This window comes from Myiozetetes cayanensis, unplaced genomic scaffold (assembly GCF_022539395.1).
Source record: "Myiozetetes cayanensis isolate MyiCay16 unplaced genomic scaffold, myiCay2020 scf4, whole genome shotgun sequence".
Lineage (NCBI taxonomy): Eukaryota > Metazoa > Chordata > Aves > Passeriformes > Tyrannidae > Myiozetetes > Myiozetetes cayanensis.
In genome coordinates, this window is record NW_026087631.1 from 28,113,106 (window position 1) to 28,136,066 (window position 22,961).

General features: G+C 35.7%; 1 protein-coding gene across 1 annotated transcript in view; it reads left to right on the top strand.

The window, feature by feature from the left end:
• The window catches only part of MAN2A1 (mannosidase alpha class 2A member 1), a 105,411-nt gene that overhangs the window by 74,743 nt on the left and 7,707 nt on the right, over positions 1-22,961 (top strand). The window contains exons 16-19 of the mRNA XM_050328365.1: positions 3,357-3,471; positions 6,301-6,434; positions 7,517-7,658; positions 10,286-10,419. Of these exons, the coding sequence (XP_050184322.1) occupies positions 3,357-3,471; positions 6,301-6,434; positions 7,517-7,658; positions 10,286-10,419 (525 nt within the window). The remainder of the gene's footprint in view (positions 1-3,356; positions 3,472-6,300; positions 6,435-7,516; positions 7,659-10,285; positions 10,420-22,961) is intronic.

A 22,961-nucleotide genomic window follows, 5' to 3' on the forward strand; every position in this document is an offset into this window, starting at 1 on the left:
AGACCAAAATATTTTTATTCCTAATTAAGGTGTGAGTAATTACAGATTCCTTCATGCTGGAAGGTCTATAAGTCCAAGCTCGTTTTCAAAGCAGACTTAATACTGAAGTCAGACTGAGGTGTTGTCAAGTCAGTTTTTCAAATAAGAGTTGTCGTTTGTTCTTTCCACATTGCCCCTCAGTCACACTTCCATGTCAAAAGTACCTTTGTGGTTCAGGTCCAGGACAAGGATCATTTCACAGGCCTGTGCATCTCTCCAAGGATCATTACAATGATATGAGAATAATTGCACATTCAATGCATAAAGATGTTTTCCTGCTTAAAAACCTGATTCATTGAAATGTTTCTGGTAAGGCAAACCTGGGCAATTATCTCTTTATAGGTTCTGTACTCAATATGTCTCCTGTTGACTATCAACAAATCACTTTCTAGGATTAGTGCTTTTCTAAGCACTAAATACTAATGTCAGTACCATATTTTCCTTTCATTTTTCCCGTTTGCCCAACAATCAGGAAACATCAGTCATCCTTAAGAACTTGAGCATACATCATATTGCTGCTCTTTGTATTAGTAAGAACTTATCTGATCCCCCAAACCACAGGATAGCATCTACCTTTGTAAGTCGTCTTCCTCCTTTGTGCCTTTTCCTAGCACTGTGTCTGAATTAGGGGCTTGCAAACTGGTTTTGATACATTTCTCTCGATGCATGTGCTAGGGAAATTATGAATTATTATTTTAAAAAAAATAATTAGTTTCAAGCAGTGTCTGCAAAATTACAATTTCTTTTCTATCAACTGATCTTTCTGTATAGTTCAGAATGGTATGAGTGATTTGCTTATCTTCAGAAGAGAGGCTGATTTGGCTACCTGTGCAGCCTTGAGACTCTTTTGTGTGAACTTTGTGTTTGTGGGAATAGCCCAGGATCCAAAAGCTGTTAAATCCATCTCATTTCAGCTTTCTTTGTATTTTGATAGCTGCTGTCAATTTCACCATCATTTTTTGTACTAAAAAGCTCAATGGAAAAAAGTTCCTGTAAGTGATGTTTTCATTTTGTTTTGTGGGGTGGGGGTTTGTTTGTTTGGTTTGGTTTGGTTTTTGTGGGGTTTTGGGGGGTTTTGTTTGTTTGTTGTTTGTTTGTTTGTTGGTTGGTTTGGTTTGGTTTTTTCCAATGTTTGATTTTGGAAATTACTTCAGGTAATTTTCTTCTAGTAAGTGCCCAACCTTCTACATTCCTTTGTCACTTATCCAGCACCCAGTGAGAGTCCTAGCGAGAAATATTTGTGCAAACAAAAGAAATAATACTGTAAGATAGAACTTACTTCAGGCTGCTCTTTGTGTAAGTAACATTCTCTTAGGTAAATTACTGAGAGTATTTGCTTGGCCTGAAGACCTCAGCTTTCTCAGTTCATTGTCTGGGAGTTCCTTTAGTTGCTGTTTCAGTCCATCATTGCTAACTTGAGTATCTTTGTGTTGCAGGTAGATTTTGAAGGGTTTGATTATTCCACCTTCTGATCAGTAATCTCATTCCTCTGTGGGATTTTTAACTTCTGGGAACATGTAGTCACAGATTAAATGAGTTTGTTTTCTCTACCTGTGTGTGATAGAAAAGAAGATAGCAGCCTCTTCTGCCAAAAGGGGAAAATTCAGCCTACAGTTATGGATCTTATCAGTTTTTTATGGAAATAAGAGAACCCAAAAGCAGCTCAAATTCTAACCTAAGATTTGGTCTTCAAATTCCCTTTATCTCAACATATTAGTTCATCTGGTTTATGTGTCCTCCAAATACCATGCTTCTCCTCTGTTTCTCAGCTAGCAAATTGATTTTTCATAATAGATAACATTTATCTGTCTTGTTGACGAGACCCCATGGAAGTATTTAATAATTTTTTCACGTAGACTATCAAGAACTCCAAAACACTCTTCTGGGGGTTTGTACTGATGAACTGAGTAAGGTGATCAGTAGAAAAAAAAAAGCCTCTATCCCTAAATCAAATCATCTTATCAAAATGTAAGGAACTATAATTTCTCTTTCAAACTCCTGAACAAAGTATTCTTGTCGTTCAGAGCTGCAGAGTTGTTTCTTGGAGCACTGGCAAAGCTTTTATTAAACAGTATTCTGTCTGAAACTCTAAGAAGTAAGTATGTGAATAGAAAAGGCAGGCTTTTAGTCTCTGAAAGTCTCTTTCATTTCTTCTTTTATACAATACTTCCTGAAATCTTCTCTGTAAATATACATTCAGTTATATGCTCAAAGAATACTGGATGATATTTACCTGTACTTGTTCTTCTCTAACATGTCTGTATGTAGGTAAGCTTGATTTCTGCCCTTCCTCAAGATACATTTGGTCTTTGATGTTGTTACTTGAAGAAAGACCGTGATCTGTCCTTAAGACATTTGTACATACAGAAGGGAGACAGTCACCCTCTGAGAGCTTTCTGCTTAGATCTCTCAGTGTAACATGCTTTTCAGGTATTAGGGATGGGGGTTTTTTTGAGTGAAGTCTATATTTATAGCTGTTTCCTTATAGTAGTAGTTGCATGTGTTGTATTTTCAGTTTTGGCATTGTACACACTCAATATTTAACCCATTTTTTACCTTTGCAGCCACCCATCTATTTCCAACTGGTGTATATGGTTTAGTTCGGGATCAACTGTTTCTAAAAAAGTCATCATTTGCCTAGTTAAAAACCTAAATACCCTCACTACGTGGAAAAATAATTTTCTTCATCTCTTTGGTTTGACTACAGATATGCAAAATTTGTCTTATTCTTTGGGAGGCATTAGTAATAAGCCACTGTCCTTGTTGACATTTCTTAATGATTCCCAGCCCTACCTGCATTCCAGTGAGCTCCAGTGGCACCTGTAGCTCCTTCTGACAAAGAAAAAGCTTTCTTTTTCAAAAGGATATGCAAATTGATCCATAAGACAAGGTAGAGGAAGCTTTCCCTGTGCAGGGTGTACCGCTGATATAATAAAGTGTTAGCCATTATGGAAGTATAGTAATTGATTACTGGTTAGCAATTAAAAGTTTGATAGTCGAGAAGCTCAACCCAGATTTATGCAATATTAATACATTAGTATGTTTGTCTGTAGACCTTTTATCCATAAATCCTCATAAAATACCTGTGAAATGTGTAATGAGACAGCCTAATTTCAGCTAAAGAAAAAGTGAGACTCTAAGGAGAAATTGCTGAATTTGAAATTGGGAGTAATCTTTTAATTTTAATCTTTTAGACTAGACTTAGAACAGTGTAAAAAAATACTGTCTAATGTTTAATAAATACTTTGATTTATTAACACTACATTTATGCAAAATTTCCAAAATACTTACTCTGACTTTCTATTTTCTTTTTGTAGCCTTACATTTTTACAGATCCACCTACCATAAGAGTTGCTCATGGAAGGATTTTCTCAGAAGTTGTTTGTTTTTTTCACCATGTAACACATACCATGCGACTATATAAAGTCCAGGGTAAGAGTTGTGAAATTCTGTCTCTCTTGGCAGTTATTTTTCATCCCTACAGCCTTGGGTACCTTTTTAGTGTTTAAATGCACTTCTGAACTAGTGCAGAATTCATCAGACTGAACTCTTTATGAGTCCAGTGCATTGAGATTCCTCTCTGAGTATTATGCTAGTCATTAAGTCATGGTATACTTAAACACAAAAGATTTGTTGCAGGTACTTCTTCAAACTTTACTGAATGCTGTAAGTAACTGTAAATTTTGAAAACAGGGAAAAAAAAGTAGAAAAATATTGGAGATGATGTGGTTTTTTCACAGTTTTCCAGCTTACTGACTGAGGTGTACAACAATATCTTCTCTAAAGTTGCAAAGAATATAAGGGTGAATATTAGTGGCATTAGTAGAGAAGTCTCGTTTACTTCACAACTGTAGGCTTTAGTTATCTGTGAGCTTCCTCCGTATGTCCTTCATTTGCCTGGAAGAGCTTATGACAGAGTTGGCTGTTTCTGCTGAGAAGCACCAGCACCAAATATCAAGTTATTTGCTCTTAGGACATAACATCATATCAGTTTTGCTTTCTTCTTCTTCAGTAAGGCTTTTGGTTTTTTGTTTCTCTACTGTTCAGGTGCAGATTTCCAAGAATATTCTAGGTAAAGAGTAATTTTTGAAAGTCTGTACCCTTCTAAACTTGATTAAATTGGACAGTTAAAAATGTAAAAGAGGGAGGAAATCACGGCACAATTGAGTACATTTATTTTCCTCTAAAATGTTAACATGCTTAAGGTAATCTTTCTGTAATTAAGAAACGTACATTTTCCATTGTTCATATATTTGTATGAATATTGGAATAAAGAAGCACTGGTTAACATTTTCAACACTTGAAGGAACTTACACCACGTTTTGTATTAGCATTACTTTTACCATAGGTGTCAAAAGTGTCTTTGTGGTTTTTAAAATCTTATTTATAGTATTTAATTATTTTTCCTAAGCACCTTCAAAACCAAATAATGATGCTATAAGTACTTTGAAAGCCTTCCTTGCTCTTTTCCTTCTTTCCTTTACATTTCAAAAATGGTATTGACATCATCTGTTTCATTATGATCTATTTATCTTTCTTTGTGAGTTTACTGTCTAGGTTTTTGTTTTTCGTTATTTTGGGTTTTTTTCCCTGACAAATTTTAATTCATCACAATGTTTCAATACTTCCACCATTACATATTCAATCATCATGGTGAAGTCCTGTACCGTACATACAGCTTTTAAAAGGAAAAATGATGTGAAAAGTATTTTATATATTTTCTGTTCACTTTTTGGCATATTTTCATTTTAATTTCTTCATGTGAAGTTTTCTTTTTCAAAGTTTAAAATTTGAGAACTTTGCATCATTGTTTTGCTGGAGTCTGTTTCCTGGGCTTTGTAAGGAAAGTTATTTATATAGCATTATTTCAATTAGAATGAGATATTTCGAAGCCTTACTAGGTAGGTACAATAACAAAGTATGTGGAAAGAAATCAATAGGTGTGTATGCAAAAACATGCATTTTATTTTGAAATAAAGACATGGTATCCTGTTGTAACCTACCCTGCTTTCCATGGGGGAGCAAGCCTGATTGCGTGGCTAATCCAGCTGTTGGACAATACTTTCTACAATAGTCCTGCAGCTTCTTCAGCAGTCTTGGTAAAACACTACTTTTACACTTTTGGCTTTAGAACTCTGTTGATTTTGAGCAGAAAATACTCTGTGTTGACAACTGTTCAGTAATTGACAATTAAGTGATTTTTAATTTCTGCTGCCATTGACATCTAGTTTTGATATCAGCTTGATTTTGTTGGGCTTTTTAATCAGAACTTTATGTTTTATTATCTTCATAATTGTATTTTTGTATTAATTCAAATTATGTAGTAGGAAAAAGCTGAAAGTAATTCAGAATCTGGTAATTTAAAAATTCTAAGCTAAAATATTTTATCCTTGTGCAATGTGCTCAAACTTTTATAGTCCTACTTTAAATAGTTGGAAAATCTGTGACTAAGAGCATCAAAAGTAGAGCATATAAATCTACTTCTTCCGGACTAGGTTTGGGAAAATAGAAGTAATTACCTGAACTGAATGTTTTTCTTCTAACACTGTATTATAATAGCCATTGGTAAATGTTAACATTTTAACAGTTGCTGGGGACTGCTGCAGGTGGCATTCAGATTTTAAAGCAGATGAGGGAAAAATACATCTCTCTGTTCTACTTGGTGGAATTCTTTTCACAGTTGTTAGTCCCATTGTATTACAGAATGGATGGAAGCAATCATGATGAATGATGGTATGATTCCTCTCCAAACTGTGTCTTGAACTGTTTGAAATAGGCTATTATTAAAGGTATTTAATTTTCAGTACTAGGCACTGTAGAAAAATATAATCACACTGAACAATTTTTTGGCATTTTCAGACACCTAATCCTTCTTTTAATAAATAGGAATCTTTTCCCTGTCAACAAAATTTTGTGTTGTGGTTGGGGTTGTATCAGCACAGTTTCTTAATTCACTATACTAAAGATTCTCCCTGTTTTGGTTAAAACAGTTGCTCACAGTTTCATGCTCAGTCAGACAGTTCTATCAAGAAGTTGGTAACTTCATCCTCGTCTGTGAATGACCAGGTCTTGCTCCAGAATATTAGCTGCTGTTAAAGACATCACTGAGCTGGCTTCCAGTATCTAGTTAGGTATAAGAGAAAAACAAAAACTAGCAGTGCAATACTAGATTATTGTCTTCTGGGAACATAACCATTCTTTTGTTTGTGGCAATCACTTTTAAAAATTGAAAGATTTTAAATGCATATTTTTTTCATGTAGGTTTGGAAGGACAGTCTCTTGAAGTTTCCAATATTGTGGACATTAGAGGAGAATATAATCGTGAACTTGCAATGAGAATTTCATCTGACATTAACAGTCGAAATAGATTCTATACTGATCTTAATGGATATCAGGTAATTGTCATCTATTAATTATAAAAGCCTAAGGTGTCAGGTTTTGACTGTTTAAATCCTTCTGAATGTAAAGATCTTGAGTTAGATTAATCAGTCTCATGTTAAACTGCACTAGTCATTTAAGAGAAGTGCTTTTTTAAACGTATCTATTATAAAATTTGATGTATAGCAGATAAAGAAGTAACTGCTTTTAAGGAGTTTGTTGACTATTGCTTTATATCCTTTTTAACTTAAGAATTATAGTAAGGCAAATTATGACAAGCCACCATGTAGTTGTTTGTATATCTCCATGCCGTCTTTCCCTCTACTGGTCTATTTAATTAGAGCCCTTTGGATAGCACAGTGATAGGTGTGCATAAGGACCAGCAACTCAGACCTAGAGAACAGCTCCTTGCAGCTGAGTTGTAAATATGTGAAGTATTTTTGGATGTGTTATGTTCTATTGGTAATGCATCTGATGAAATATAGTGTGACTATTGTCTTAACTTCAACCCTTCAGCACACACAAAAGAAAGGAAAAAAAAATACTGTTTTGCCTTACCTTCCTTCCTTGCTTAGAGTTGTTTTCCAAACACATTGAAAGCCTTGCCTGCTGAATAACAGACTACTGTTTTTCCAGTTACGGTGTAGTACTGCATTTTGCTGGAGACAGTGAATATTTAAACATAATTTTAATACTACTACTCATTTGTCATGTACCATTTAAGAATTTGACTAGCACTTTAATAAGTTCACATAATAAATCAACAATTCCTTTTTTGCTTGAATCTATTCACTGCTTGCTCTCCGGAGGGGAAAAAATTTTCTCTCATTCTATAACTGTGATAATCCTTTTTGTAGATTCCCTTGATGGATCTTTCACATTTTTAAAATATTCTTTGATCTAGAAGTTACACCAAAGTTATCATTTCCAAAGTGGTAATTTTAGCCACAAATCTCCAAAAAGCTAAATTATACAGCTGAGTGAGTGCTTTCATGGTGATTGTTCTTCCAAAGCACATGGAATAAATGTCTGAAAATGTCTTTGACATTTATATACACGAAAAGAATGTACTTCATTGAAGTTTGTGTCTATATTGCAGATCCAGCCTAGACTGACGATGAGCAAGTTGCCTCTTCAAGCAAATATCTATCCTATGACTACAATGGCTTATATTCAAGATGTTGGTGTTCGTTTGACGCTCCATTCAGCTCAGTCTCTAGGTGTTGCAAGCTTGAAAAATGGTAAATATAAAATGATAGATGTGATAAAGGCTTATCCTTCATGATTTTCTGAAATAGTTAATTCAGAGATTACAAAACCTACCTACAAGCGTTGGAAGAAAGGAAATAAGTTTCTCCAACTCTGAGAGATTTTAGAATATGTGTGTAAGAGAGGAGGGACAGCTTGTTCCTGCATGAGATCCTGTCAGCTTCAATGCAAGACCTGTCTGAAACTAGAAGCAGAGGAAAAGGATTGTGAAAAATACAAAAGGAGTAATAAATTCTCAAAACCAGGTATTTTCCAGACAAGAACTCTGATGGAACTCAAGCATGAAACAGCAAAACTAAAGGGTTTGTTACTTTTTGTACTGCCCTGGTACAGTACAGAGGACTTAGGAAGGATACTGATCATGTTGTTTGTTCAGTTTTTTTGCTTAAGACTAGTGCTGTCTATTCTAAAGTTATATACAGTATAGTCTAACTTCCCTTTCTAGGAAAAACAATAGCAGCTTTTTTTAAAGGTTAACATTAGTAAAAAAAAGGTTAAATATGACCATGGGTAAGAGTCAACAAACATATCTCACAAATTTAATGGAGTACTTTGAAAGAGCTGATGAATATGTTGACAAGAAAAATCAGTTCTTATTAGGAATTCCAAAAGGGACGCAGTCTTGTCCCTCAGAGCAGAGAAGGGTGTGATGAGTGGCTGGGGGAGTTGAAAGCAGAGGCCAGTTATTGAGTCTCTACTGCTATCAGAATCAGGAGGTATTCAAATAAAGTTTAATTTATATGGTATTGAAAAACAATGCAATAAATACTCAGAAGAAAAAAGTCTGTCAGAAACTGTGCCAAAAACCTACTTCTCACTTCCTTTTAAGAAAATATCATAAATACTCTGTTCTGACAAAAGGTGAATACTATGCTGGATTGGTGTTATTATCAGCAAACCTAATTTATTTTAGGGCAAGGAGTTAACACTGACTAATGCTTTAAAAAAATCACAGTGGAAAATACCAAGACCACTGGATAGAATGCCCAAATCACATTTTTTCATGATTCCTCTTGCTAGAAACCAAATTCTTGACCTGATCTTGTGAATGAATTTAACACCACCAAATGTTGGTATGCACTCATTACATAAGTATTGGGGACTAAATTAGTGTGCAGAGGATCTGTGACCTTGTAATAATGTCTACATTTGTTCTTTAATAGTCTTAGTCTCTACATCACAGAGTAATGCACCATCTAAATTCACAGACACCCCCACTCTCTGTCATAAAAGTAGGGAAGTTAAGGCTAGCGCTGCTTGACATTTTGCGGTTAAGCATCAGGGAGAAACTGACTTTCTGTGAACACTCGTTTCAAATCTGTCAGAGGACATTAGAGGCTTTTCACCTACTCCAGTTAAATAAAAGAGCAAGATGATGTGTCCCATACACGGGCATGGGATTTATTTCTTAACCATGTCACTCTTTGACAAACTCTATTATGTCACTCCAGGATAAGATAAACCAACATCAAATACTTACTCTCTACCCACCAAAAAAAAAAAAAAAAAAAAAAAAAAAAAAAAAAGAAGTGTTCATCTGACTTGTTACCATTAAATAATATTTCACTAAATTACTGAGTTTAGTACCATTGTCCTGAGGGCATGTTGGATTCTTTAAAAAAGAAAAAGAGTGCAGCTGAAGGTTCTGTGGTTGCTGAATATCATATGCTTTGTGACATTTCTTCTGAAGGCCCTTCAGGAACTCAAAGGGATCATGGAAGAAAAATCAGAAATATGGCAATTTAGGCAAGCACTCTTAGTAGCTCTGTATCTGTGACTGACCTAGTGAGTATAATGCACCATCTCAGATTTATATGAACAGTACCTTAGTTCAAAATAGCAGGTTTTTTCTTACTCATTGCCAGCTGACCTCTGTCCTGGATAAAAAAAATCTGATTTTACTTGAGGGAAGGGAAGAACAAGTATTTAAGAAAATTAGATAAGTATTTGTACAACACTGAAGTATAAAACCCCCCACCTTAATAAGCAGAGCCTCTTCTAGAAGCCTAAATTATGCATTTCTTATTCATGATACAGTATTTCAATCTTCCAGTTTTGTTAAGGAAACAAGTATGCTTGTTTGAAGATTCTGTGTACAAAAACCATAACAGCCTAATTACATGCCCTGAGCTGGTTTCCCTTTGGATATACATACTTGAAAAGATGTGAACTTCATTGTCTGTAAAACTATTCATGATTTAACATTATGCTTAAAGAGCTATTCTGTATGGCAGTGCTGCGGTTCATATAAATGCAGAACTTCATACTCAGTGCTTATCTACTGCAAAGTTCTTTCCTGTTTCCACAAGTGAAATTAACTTTACAAGAAGTGATTGTGTGTGTTTATATACTCCTGTTAACTATCTGTTTTAACTTCTGCCTTCAACTGTGAAACAACAGCAAAGAAAGAAAAAATATATTTGGGAGGTCCAATGGTATTAACTGTTTTCATAATCAGTCCTAACAATGCTGATCAGTTTTTCCTCTTCCATAGTTGAGAAATACTATTTTTTTAATATGTTTCAGAGCAGTTTTCTTATGTCTAGTAGAACCTTTACATATTTTTGTTACTAATATAATCCTTGTATTGCTCTTTCAGGTCAACTGGAAGTGATCATGGATCGCCGGCTTATGCAGGATGACAACCGTGGCCTTGGACAAGGTGTTCAAGATAACAAGATTACAGCTAATATCTTCCGACTTCTGCTGGAAAGAAGACATGGAACAGATGTGGTAGGATTCAGTGCCTGATTTTTTTTTTTTTTTTTTTTTGCTAATTAACATATAAATATTTATTTCTGTTGCAGCAGCAATGAACTCAGTAAAGAAATTATTCCCTGAGCTGTAGAACTAAGGAAACGTATCTTCCAAGTCCAAGTTTTGTCCTCTTACTTGCTTATTCTCTTCTTAATGACTTCATCTTTCACTATTCCTCACACAAATCCTGCAGCATCTGTACTTCAGTGTATGAATTTTGGTTGTGGAAGTCTCACTTTATTTTTTTTTTAATTCCTTTTTATTTGTCACGCCTTTAAAAGATTGCTAATGAGCATGGATACTGCTTCTTAACAGTGTTAACTGAGTCTGAACAAAGGTTAACAAATTACTTCAGTTGAATGGGTAGAAAGAGAAAATCTCTTACAAATTTAATATTCTTAGGAAATAAGATTTAAGTGGAAATATTTAGATTCCAAACATAGGAACCTTATAATTCATTATGATTCTAGGAAAATTGAGACCATTTTGTTTTAAGGGGTTTTTTATACTTGCACGAATCATCTCAATGTGTCTTTTTGTGTCTTAGTCTTTTGAATAACTTCACTTTTTTTAAGTTCTTTGTATTTTCTCTCTTTGTTTTTTTTTCCTGTCATTTTTGAGAAGGACAAAACAAGAAGTACATCTTCATACTGAGGCAGTGGAATTGTGATGACAGCACTGAGTATATTTTTAAATCATTGCATAGCTAAAGATGAGAGGTTGTATACTGAGCTGCTAATGAATATGCAGATAAATTGGAATTAATTCTGGTTTATAATGGATGTCATTAACCACTGTGAGAGGATGATAATATCAAGCTTAAAGCTAATTTTCATCACTTAATGATTGACAGTGGTTTTTTTCAGGTTATACATGTCAGAATGATTTTCAGGTTCCCCATCATGTGTAACACAAACTGCATATTAACTGCGTTTATCAGGTTATCCATGCTGACCTGAGTTCAGCAGCAGTCTGGCATTGACAACGATGAGCATTGCACAGGTTAATCTGTCCTTACAAGAAGAAACCTGCAGAGAGATCTGTACTGCCACCAGAAAATTCTTTAGTACCCAGGGTAATTCATGTTGTATTAAATTAGAATGAGAAGCTGGTAAGTAAGAATTACTGAGCATGGAAATCTATGTTTACATTATCAAATAATTTAAAACAACAGAACTAGATAAAATCAGTTAGTGCCATGGTGCTTTCATTGACACAGTGTACAGTTTTGGTGTTTTCCGTAGAACCATAAAATAACTCCCTAAAAGGTAACTCTGGAAGTCTTCCAGTCCAGTCCCTGCTCAAAGCAGATCTATTTCTGTGTCAGAACAGACATCCATTCAGACCGTAAAGGAGCTGTGATGGGTTAGATAGAGCATGTTTGGTGCCATACCTCCAGGGAAGCTTCTTGGTTACTTCCTTCTAATAGAGAACTATTCCATACACACTGAAGCTCCTCTGCAAACTAGAACTAGTGCCCGGTGAAGTGGGGATGGCCATAAGTTTCATTTCAGAAAAGCACTGCTACTTCAAACTAAAACACTCTATCAGAAAATCTTCTTAGGTTACCTCAATTAAAATAAAGGCAACCTAAATGACTCCAGGATTTTTGAGTTAGTGAAACATTTACATGTGTGTTTGCATATGTTTGCCTGTTTGTTTGGGATAACAGGCAGGCATCACCTCAGTAGAGTAACAACGTATTTCCCTTTTTTTGTTAAAATCCTTTATTTCCTACAGTTTTGAAAGATTCTTTGCAAGGTACTGAGAGAAGTGTAATCAGAAGTGTAATCAGAAGGGAGGAGGCACAGCCAAAGGAAGCATTTTCTTTCTGATATTATGTCTGGAATTCCCCTTTCCTGTATTGAGTGTTCTAGAATTTTGTTTTTCAAAATTTATCTGAACATCCGTTAACATTTTCTGATTCATTACTGTTTCAGATATGTTAAAGTAAGGAAGGGTAGTAGCCTCCTTTCTATTTTGTTAAATGTACAAACGTTTTTTTAGTGCATTGTTACTCAGAAGGTACTTGTTATAATAGCTTAAAAATAACCATGTCAGAAAAAATTATGATGAAATTATATGCAGTTTATATATGGAGTCGGCTACAGTGTGACTCATACGCTGACCCTGATTCTGTTGTCAAACCCTATTTTGTTATTGACTGGAAGAACCGTGAAAGCCACTGGAGGAGAAACTTTTGATCACTTGACATCTTTGCCAGTACAAGATTTCCCTAATGTAAATTCCAAAATATTTCATTCTATCATTTCTCAAAAACAATTCTGAAGAACAGGAGATTTTCTGCTCTTTGAGAAACTTCCTCATAAAAGGAGAGTATATGAAGGATAAGATATGCAGTTCTTTAAAATTAATTAAAATAAATGTGCATCACTGGTGAAATTACTGTGTATGTTTTTGTTTATGACAGTATCAACCAAAAGTTTATTTTCATTTATATCTCTGAAATACTTCCCCACCCTGAACAGTAAATTTTAATGGCAGAGTCAAACCACGTGAATGTCCTGAAGTGTAAGAGTCGTCTGTCTGGTGGGTAGATAGATGAGAATTCTTAGTAATTCTTAATAATTGCTAGCATACTTGGTCTATGTTCTAATAGGCTCCTAGACTACCTAGTTTTTGGCTCTTGAGTTCTAGCCCATCTAATCAGTCATAAATGTTCATTCTGATACTACCTGATATTATCTTCAGGTGGATGTATTTTGCTGAAGCTTTTTTGGGTTTGTGTTTGTGGGGTTTTTGTGTGGGAGGGTTTGGGAGGAGGTGTTTGGGTTTTGTTTTCTGTTTGTTTGGATGTTGTTTCTTTTTTCCCTAAGCTGCATGCTACTAAAGGTTTATTCAGAATGACACTATTGTTCACTGAGTAAGCTGTGTATGTAGTAAGAGCTGGACAAATCTCATTTCACTTTACATTGTACTCACCTAATTTATTGATAATTATGTCTCTCAGGCCTCAGATATTTTTACTGTGTTTTGATGTAATTTTTACATAGGTCTTTTAATTCTAGTAGTTGTAACCAATTCTGCTTATATGTTCATTTTGTCCTTGCAAATGTTTTTTGGATCTGAATATCTCTTTGAATTCTCTTCTAATATTAAACCTTCTTTTTCCTCAGATTGTTAAGCAAGAACTGAATACATTTCAACTTTAAATTGAAGGGATTAATATTTAGCTGAGAATGAAACTGGGTAGTGTTATCCATACTTGTCAAAATAGTAAATGCTTATTTTTGAAAATACAGACTGTTTTATATTTATTGTAAGTTTTAGAAAAACAAACATTCTTACTTTCTGGACCCCAGCATGTTGTATTAGTATAAGAATATGAAAGAAATAGGATTTATAGGAAGTGGTAATACATTTATTTCATCAGTGAGGTAGCTGGAGAGAAGATGTCATGCCAGGCATACGCTTTCTTCTTCAGGTTCCTATTTCATACCTTGCCTTGACTTGCTTTACTGATATAATTGGATTCATAGCCAGAATTCAATGGCTCAAATAGTTGCTATGTTTCGGGGGAGGTTGTTTAGCGAAACAATGATAAAGGCAGTAAATAAAATCATAAATATGTGGCAAGGTAGTCAACCTCCCTTTCTTCCACTGAATACAACTACTCTCTTTTTCTTACTAAATATCTGTCAGTATCCACTTTCTCTGAGAATGTGTCATTGGTGATACAGCAACTTCTGCCTGATTATTCTATTGCATTTGCCACTTCCTTAGTGTGCATATTTATAATGCATGTACATGCCTCACATGGTAGCTATATACTGTATGCTGTGCATTGCTATGCTACGTGTAACCACACCTTAACAAACATAATTACTTGATGTTTCAAAAAAGCAGAAACTTGACATTGGCTTAATTATTACCATTTAAAAGCTTTTTTAAGTGAATGTGTGACAAATTCAGATATTCCAATATCATTTTCAGTTGTAATTACTACAGAAAACTCATCAAATACATAGAAAGTCCTGAATGTTAAGGTTTTAAGGTTTTATGGTGAATGAAATAAAATATAGAATGAAATAAGAAAAAAAGACATTTCACTCTTCCTGTCACAGAGAACCCAGTGCATCCTCTTTAGAGCCTTACCTCATATATTTAATAAAGGGGAACACTAGTTTCTTAATTCATTTGGAGACATTCAGGTATGTGGTACTTCTTTATAGCTTTGCTTAAAACACTACATTTAAATTATTATTACTGCTACTACTATATAGGTTAGGCTGTATTTCTTATGTAGGAACTTTGTGTCTGCTACTCAAGAATAATGTTTCCACCTCTTATTTATCTACAAATACTACCTACTTTCAGGCAAGCACTGTCCTTTTTTTATGTCGGGGCACTTTTTAGCATAATTTCCTTTTTTTTTTTTGGATGTTTTTGCAGAAAGATTTTAAAGACAGACTGATTTGTCTGCAAGCTCCATTCATGTGTTACTGTTACTGTGTTACTGTAGGGACTAAACATTCTCATCCTGTATAAAGGCACCAACCATTTGTAGCTGGCTCACGGCTCACAGCTGCCTTCCCCTAGTTTCTGGGCTTTCAGCTATGTTTCTTTTGTGTTGTTTTTCATTAAATTATGTACATCTCAACAGTGAATCACTTTCCTAGGTTTGTTTTTATCTGTCTTCATCTGTGTGCTAGTTCTGGTTAAAAAGAATTTAACCTCAGTAGTATGCATATTGTTCAAGCTTGTTCTCTCCACTTTTAGCTCATATAATTCACCAAAACCAGAGGGTAGACCTCTTTATGGTTTTATGTGAGTTTATCTGAGCTGGTGCAGTTTAAGGTCTGAAATTAAAACTTTTCTGTGTCACGACTTCGACAAATGCCTACTCATTTCTCCTGGAAGCTCTGGCAGAAGGATTCTGATCCTCCCTAAGGGTGGGAGAAAGTCTGCAACTCCCCCTTCTTCTTGTATTCGCTAATGATTGTTCTCAAGGAACAATCTCGTTGCACATGGAACAAGCAGTTTCCATCAGCAGCAAGAACTTTACATGAGGAGCAGACTTTCAATGCTCTCTGCAGGGCAAAAGTTAGCAGATATTATTGTGTAGGTTTTATCTTTATCATCAATTTACTTAACTACTTCCTCACCAAAACTCCAGAAAAGTTCTGATCATGTTTTCTGCCATCATTGGGAACAGGATAAGCTCTTCCCACTCATCAGGGAAAATCTAGCACCATGTCCCTTTCACAGAGCTAGTATGGGTTATTTATTTAGGCATTAAATCCCTCCTCCTGTACCATTATTAATAATTACAAGCACTGTTAGAAGAATTAGAGGAGAAGAAATAAAATTGGAGAGTATCTAACTGAAGTACAAATTACTATTATTATTATTATTATTATTATTATTATTATTACTTTTACTGTCAAAGAAATCAGGCTGTCTGTCTGTGTTTCTGATTGCTTTGATCCAACTATATTGGATGCATATTACCCAAACTCAGTAATTCTGGTGATGTGCTTATGGTCATGGTGGCTAGATACTTTCTTCACCATCTGCGCTCTTCCATAGACCAGCAAGCACCTGTTCTCCAAATGATCTCTTTATAGAACATGATTTCTGTTATGGCATCTTATTAAAGACTAATTATATTAACTGCAAGGACCTGATAGTCACCAAAGGAACAGTTATAGGTGGAGCAGTGGAGCACTAAGTGCTCCTGAGACCATGAAAGGGAGAAAATGAGATTGTTCCTGGTGTGAAACCAAACAAGATGGATCAGCAGAAATTACCTTAGTTTAAGAGAATTTTGGGACTTTTTTTTTTTTTTTTTTCAAACAAGATGTTTGTTATGGGATGTTCAGTGGCAGTGACACAGGCGAGGAAAGAGAAGGATTGAGGAGTAATGAGTGTGAAAAATAAGGGGTAAAAGAAGCATAAAAGGGTGTGATCAGGACCAGTGCTTGATCACTACAGCTCATTCTGTATTATTAATATCTACTTTCTTTGCAAGTGCCCAAACTTTTCTGAATCTGTGTGAGCCATTAGCCAACATCAGATAGGATTAAGAAACAGGTAGACTGAGAGGTCTGTGTGACAACTGTTGAAGATAGAGGGACCACTGGACTGGTTACCTATACTGGTCAGACCTATATTTTCCGTACATGCATGTAAAGAGCTAGGAAAATGCAAGCTGACAGGTAAGGGGCTAGCACCTGGAAGAATGTGAAGTCTGAGCTGATGAATCATTAGGAGGCCGAACGATCCAGAGTTGGATCTCAGATGGGCTTAAAGTCCATACTGGTTTTTGAGGGATCAATGGTTGTTTTAACTTACGAATCAAGAAAGTGAGGATCTTTAACCAGACCTGATCACCTGGAGGGCACAGTCAGGTTTGGATTGTCTGTTCTTCTTGTGTTCTTCAAGTGCTCTGCTTATATGGGTTCTTGCAAAGATGTTGCTCTCTGCTCACATGTATGGCTGACCATGTTTTTCCATATATGCCAAATAGGAATAATTCTCTGCCTTTCTCCTGATTGATGTTGGAGGCGCAAAACCACAGTAGGATTCCATTTATCAGTCTGGAATGAGAGGAGTCCCTTGGTGCTGAGGAGACTCCCATATTTGGCTCTAGCAGACTGGGAAGAGTTCCTTCTGTGAATCCAAATTTCCCTGGATATGGTTATCTGTAGCAGTCCCAGGTTTCCTCATCTGCGGTCTTAGTGCCAGCTAAGAATGCACGGGCAGTACAGAAAATCTGTTGTGATTTTAGTCATCAAACGAACATGCAGTCTTGTGGATATTTTATGGTGCCTCAGAATTTTCACTTTTTCTTCAAAACTCCCTTTCACCTAGTGTGGCAGACATGCATTTCCAGTGTAACACCATCCAAGTTGATTGATAGAAAATTTTCCATTTCCTGAAGTAAAGAGATAGTATCAGATTTAGTCTACTTAGATGAGTCCTCTTTTGCTGGTCACTTTAATAACTATCAAAAGACCATCAGCATTCCAGATCATCATTCTCAATAAAGGATTTGGCCAAAAAAAACCCACAAAACAACACAACAAACTTTGATATGCAAAAATATACCATAACTGATGGATATGTCACTGTTGACAAAAATGTACAGCTTAACAGTTCTAACCTTATATTTATCTGGGTTTCTAACCTTATATTTATTTGGGTTTTGCTCCCAGTATTTCAGGAAAGCCTGATGCTCTAGTGTAGCAGAAGATAATCTAGCATCAGTGTTCTTGTTTATAGCCTTTTTAAGATTTCAGGATACTTGTCTGTTCAGTACTCACATTTGTGGGAGTTATGTCTGGTTGCAACTTATCCAGCCTTTCCTGAAAGTCTTAACTTTTTGCAGAGGACGTGCTTTATTTTAGAGATTACTTTAAGATTGCTCTGCAGAGCTTTGACATCTTAAATGTTCTGAATCCCACTGCTCAGAGAAGATCTTGCTATCACCTTATTTCGTTTCCATTCAAAATTCTCTCTGAAACCACTAGCCATTTTCAAAGCTGCCTGAAGTGATGGTCAGTGCTTTCTTTGACAGGTGCTTACATGAATATTGCACTCTGGGACATTGAAGAGGAATTACTCAGCTCGAAAGAATTAATCCAATTTTCATCAGTGACTAATTGCTATTTTTTGTGTCATGGGTGTAAGGCCCATTGTCTAACATCCTTTCCCTTTCCATCTCAAACTCACAAGGAGTTTTTACAGGGATTAAAAAATCTAGCTCCAGATATTGACCTCAGAAGAAAGGGAATGATTCATCCATATCAGGAGGACTTTGAGAACTTGTCAGATTTTGATTATTCTTTTTGTATTACAAAAATGCAACTTCAAATGAATTTAAAGCAACTGCATCTGATTTTCACTTGGTGAGATAACAACCAGGCAGTCTTGCATGTGGAACCTCTAACTACCTTGAAACCATTTACTACTTGATGTCAATTTCATGAACTTGACTAGTGTCAGTCCAAAATAAAGTATGAATTTCTCTTCTAAGTTGGGAGTTCTAGGGCAATGTGTGTATAGAATGACGTGCAATTTTCTCACTCTCTTCCTGTGAAGGGATTCCTCCTTCCTCAAGTGGGGAGCGCTGTAGTAAGGATTCAGGATGTTTGCATTTGGGGTAAAGTGTGTGCAATTTTAATGCTTAGGCATCTGCCCTTACCTGTCACTTATTTTTGTCATGCTGTAAAACTGAAGTTCACATCATTGGTGATGTTGTCTGCTGTTTGTTTCTCAGCTATAAGCAGTCTAGCACAGTATTCCAAAATCAATTTCTCATGCAGAAGCAGCATTTCATCAAACATCCTGATTCATACAACCTCTGAATTGTACAGAAAGAAACAAATTTTTCTTTCCATACTTGTGTTTGGGATTCTTTGACTCACCTGCTTGGTTATTTTCAGTTGCTAGTTTATGATTAAGAGATATTTAAAAATATTGTCTCCTTATATTTTGGGACTAAAGATACTCTGAAAAGTCTCTTTCACTCCACAGATTAGATTTTCCAGTCCAGAAACATTTTTCTTTCAAGAGTGCTGCTTGAAGGTTCTCTGAACCTGTGAGAGGGAAAGTTGGTATAAACTGTTTCCTCACAAAGCATGAGAGAGAATAAGAGACTTTTTCTTTCCAGGAATAAACTAAGTGGTTAGGTATCAAACAATTTTAGTCTACATCCCTTGATCTTACAGACCCAGAATTCTCTCTGTTTCCAGATTTTATTTGAATGAGCCTACACCCAAAGTCAGCATCCGCATTTCAGCATGTTTGAGCAGGTAGTTCACGTGCCAGTGGGGATTTACTGTTGTAATTAAATTTCTTTTGTGACTTTTTTTATAGCAGAGAAAAATCTAGAGGAGGAGAAAATATTCAAGATATGGGGTTTGATATACTGTCTGCCTCAGTTTCCTTCCTTTTATGTAGAAAATTTTAGATTATTTGTCCATGTTGAAAAGTTCATTGGTTTTCTATTAGCTCAGTTGATGTCCAATTATCAACTGCTTCAGCTTTACTTTCTTTTCTACATTATTTTCTGTTTATTTCTTCTATTTGATTACTAAGTGATTTCTAATTAGTGGTTTTTTCCCCCTAATTAAGGGCATCAGTTCCTAAATTTAGACTCTTTCCAGAAAACACTCTGAGTCTTTTCTTGGAGGGAGAGCGACTTTTTTACACAGGCAAATAATGATAGGAAAAGGGGGAATGGTTTTAAACTAAAAGAAGGCAGATTTAGGTTGGATATTAGGAAGAAACTCTTTACTCAGAGGATGAGGAGGTACACTGAAATACTTTGCCCAGTGCAGGGATGACCCAAACCTGGAAGTGTTCATGGCTAGTTTGGATGGGGCCCTGAGTAACCTGATCTAGGTAGAGCAGTCAGAACTTAAACAGCCTTTCTTTTATTTCTGTGATTATCAGTAAAATAGCTCATTTCTGATATAAGGGCACCTTTTATAAATGAGGCTATTCTTAGAAGTTGTTGCAAATTGTAAGATAATGTTATACTGGAGTATGGTTTGTTTTTCCTCAAAAGAGAAAGTTTAGAATTATTCACCTTACTTTTGATGACAAGGAAAAATCCTAAATTATTTGTTTACATGTATTGCAAATTCATTCAAGGGGTTGTATTTTGACACAGCCTGTTTCCAATTGGATAAATGTATATGAATGTACTGTAAGGTACTTTAAAAGGCAGCATTTGCTTCGATGAGAGCTCATTAAGCTGGCACATCATGATCTGGCATTCATCAGATTCTTGCCAGTACTTAATGTTTGTAAGGGTGCCAGAGGAGCTCCATTCACACTTTGAGTGATAAATGCTGTCATTGAAGTTGAGGAAATAATGTCACTTTTGAGAGAGCAGTACTTTAATTAGATAGAGACTGTGGGACTACATCTTCTACTTAGCATCAACAGGGTACTGCTGAAAGCCATCCACATAGTGAAGGTGTGTATAGAGTAATTATTCTTCCAAATATAATGTTTGCATGTGCAAAGCCTTCTCATCTCTCTTTCCTGAGGGTCCTGTTTAAATTTTGGATCATTAGGTTGAGAGGGGAAAGATGTACTCCAATCCTTTCGTGACTGTTATGTACTCGCGGGGAGTGTGGTTTGAAGTGTCCCTTCTCAACCTTCTGTGATAACGTCTTCGTGGTATTTGCAAAGCCCTTTTTCCCTTGATCTCCTGGCAGCTTTTGACACCTTCTGTACTCTCCATTCCCACTGCTATTACATAGACTCAGTGAATGACTGCACTTCTGTCAGTGCAATCATCCAAAATGGACTGTCGTTCCAGATGTAGGTACAGGACTCAAGATAAAATCTCCACCTAAGTCTTAGTTTCAAAGTGGATAGTGCATGAGGACAATGTTTATGCCCATAATGTTTTACTGTGGGGAGATGTACTGGGAGCAAAAATGAGCCAAGTTGAATCGTCTCTGGTTCTAGTATTTGCTAGAGTCTTTCAAAGCTGTGTTTCTCTGGAATCCTCAGTTAATTCCAGAATCTAGGCATTGACAAGCAGTTTTTCTGGTTCTGCTATGGGTTATCTGAGAATTTTGTCCCACTGCCCATATTCTCTTCCAACCACATCCTTTTTCAAAGTTTCCCATGATATTCCTTCCATCTTTCCTGGATCCTCAACTGCAATACAGCCTACTATATCTTTATATGAAATCTACCTTTTTTATTCTCATTGCTTTTGTTAGTCTTAGAGAAGGCTAAGGATTCAGGTCTAGAAAACTGACCTTCCCTGTGCTATCCTTTCCTAGAAAAGAGTGAGGATTCGTCTGATACTTTTACCATGGGCAGTCTTTTACTTTTGTGTCAGACGATATGCAAACTTGCCTCCCATTTTTATTTACACTCTGGGGTTTAGGCAGAGTTTTGACTCATGGATGGTGTGCTTGTGTTTCTGTGCACAGTAGTTTTCTGCACATATAACAGAAGCTTTCAGAAAGATGTCATGTCTTTTTGTCTCAGATGACCTTGGTGGCATTTTCTGAGGAACACCTGTTACTGAAATTATGAGGACATCTAAATGAATTCAGTTTGTTTTCAGCAAGCGCTTTCTTTCAGGCATAAAGTTGTACTTAATAAAATGATTTTTCAATTGCTCTTCACATAACAAATTGTGGTCCTTCTATAATATTTGGGATGTCTTACTGTGAGGATTTGCACATAAATAAAACATTTTTTTAAAAAAAGACAAGACAAAATGGCATGTTACTTCTGTGAAGGCTCACCCTTCTTTTTCTTTCCATCTCTTTGGAATCCCTTAAATCTCAGAAATCTGGAGTTGGATATGGGACAGTCATTTCTTCCTTGGACATGATAGCAGTGTATGTTAGGCAGAGGTTGAAAGTAGAGGAGGAAATGGCTGAACATGGATTCTGTTTAGGCAAAATTGCTGATCCTGCATATTTTGTTTTAAATAGGGTGAATAATTTTTCTGATTCATGTGTGATTCGTGAGATATTTTAGGAGACCTGTTTTCAAGTTCTCAGATACAAGCAATCAACTCATTTTTCAGGGGGAAAACAGATGTAATAATAATAATAATAATGAGAAATTATAGTAAAATATTTTGACTGACTTTAACACCTCTATGGCAACGGAGGGAATAGTGTTCCTCTTGGGATCAAAAAGTGAATTCTGCTTTGAAATAAGATGGATATACACATTTTCCATGTGGGTACAGCGTGCATGCAGTCACTTGAACTGAAGACTTTCAGATTTAGCTGTATGTAGAGCAAGTTTGCTCATACTGTAACTGGAAAATAAGAAAATCATGACAATGAAGTTGACCAGTGATGCTGAACTTTTTAAGATAATTAAAAAAAAAAATCAAGGCTAACTGAGGAATTAGAAAACTCATGACTGATTAAAGATGCTGTAAAATGGCAGATGAAATTCAATGTAAATAAATGTAGTGAGACACATAGAGGGGCAATCTTCTGCAACGATCAACTGTAAAGTAATTTTAAATATTTAGAAGTACTAGCCTCAATGCTTAGTAGCTACCAAAGAGGCAAAGTCTTAGTCGTTACTAAGAAAAGCACCAAGAATAAAACAGAAATTACCATCTTGCATTGATTCAGCTCTAGCCTGTATTTTCAATTGCTACACTGTCAGCTGTACTTAATGCTGCTCCAGAGGTATAAATAAATATGCATACATGCATACACACCCCAAAAACTGAAATTACTCTTAATGGTTGTCTGTTATAAGCTGGAAAATAATCCTCCCCTTTGCTTAAAGTATCACCCATTTGTTTTTTATTTCCATTTTTCCACCTGTCATAAAGTGTAAGTTTAACAATGCTTAAGGATACTCTGTTTTCAGTAACCTTTCCGCAAAGTTTTCATTAAATGTCACCTGTTTAAACAAGCAGGAATTTATCTGACTAAGTATGCAAGGAAAAAGAAAAAAAATAAGAGCAAACCAAGTTTTCACCCAGTTCTACTCTTATCTTCACTGACATTCCAAAACAGAAATTTCCTTTTTTAAGTTCCTTT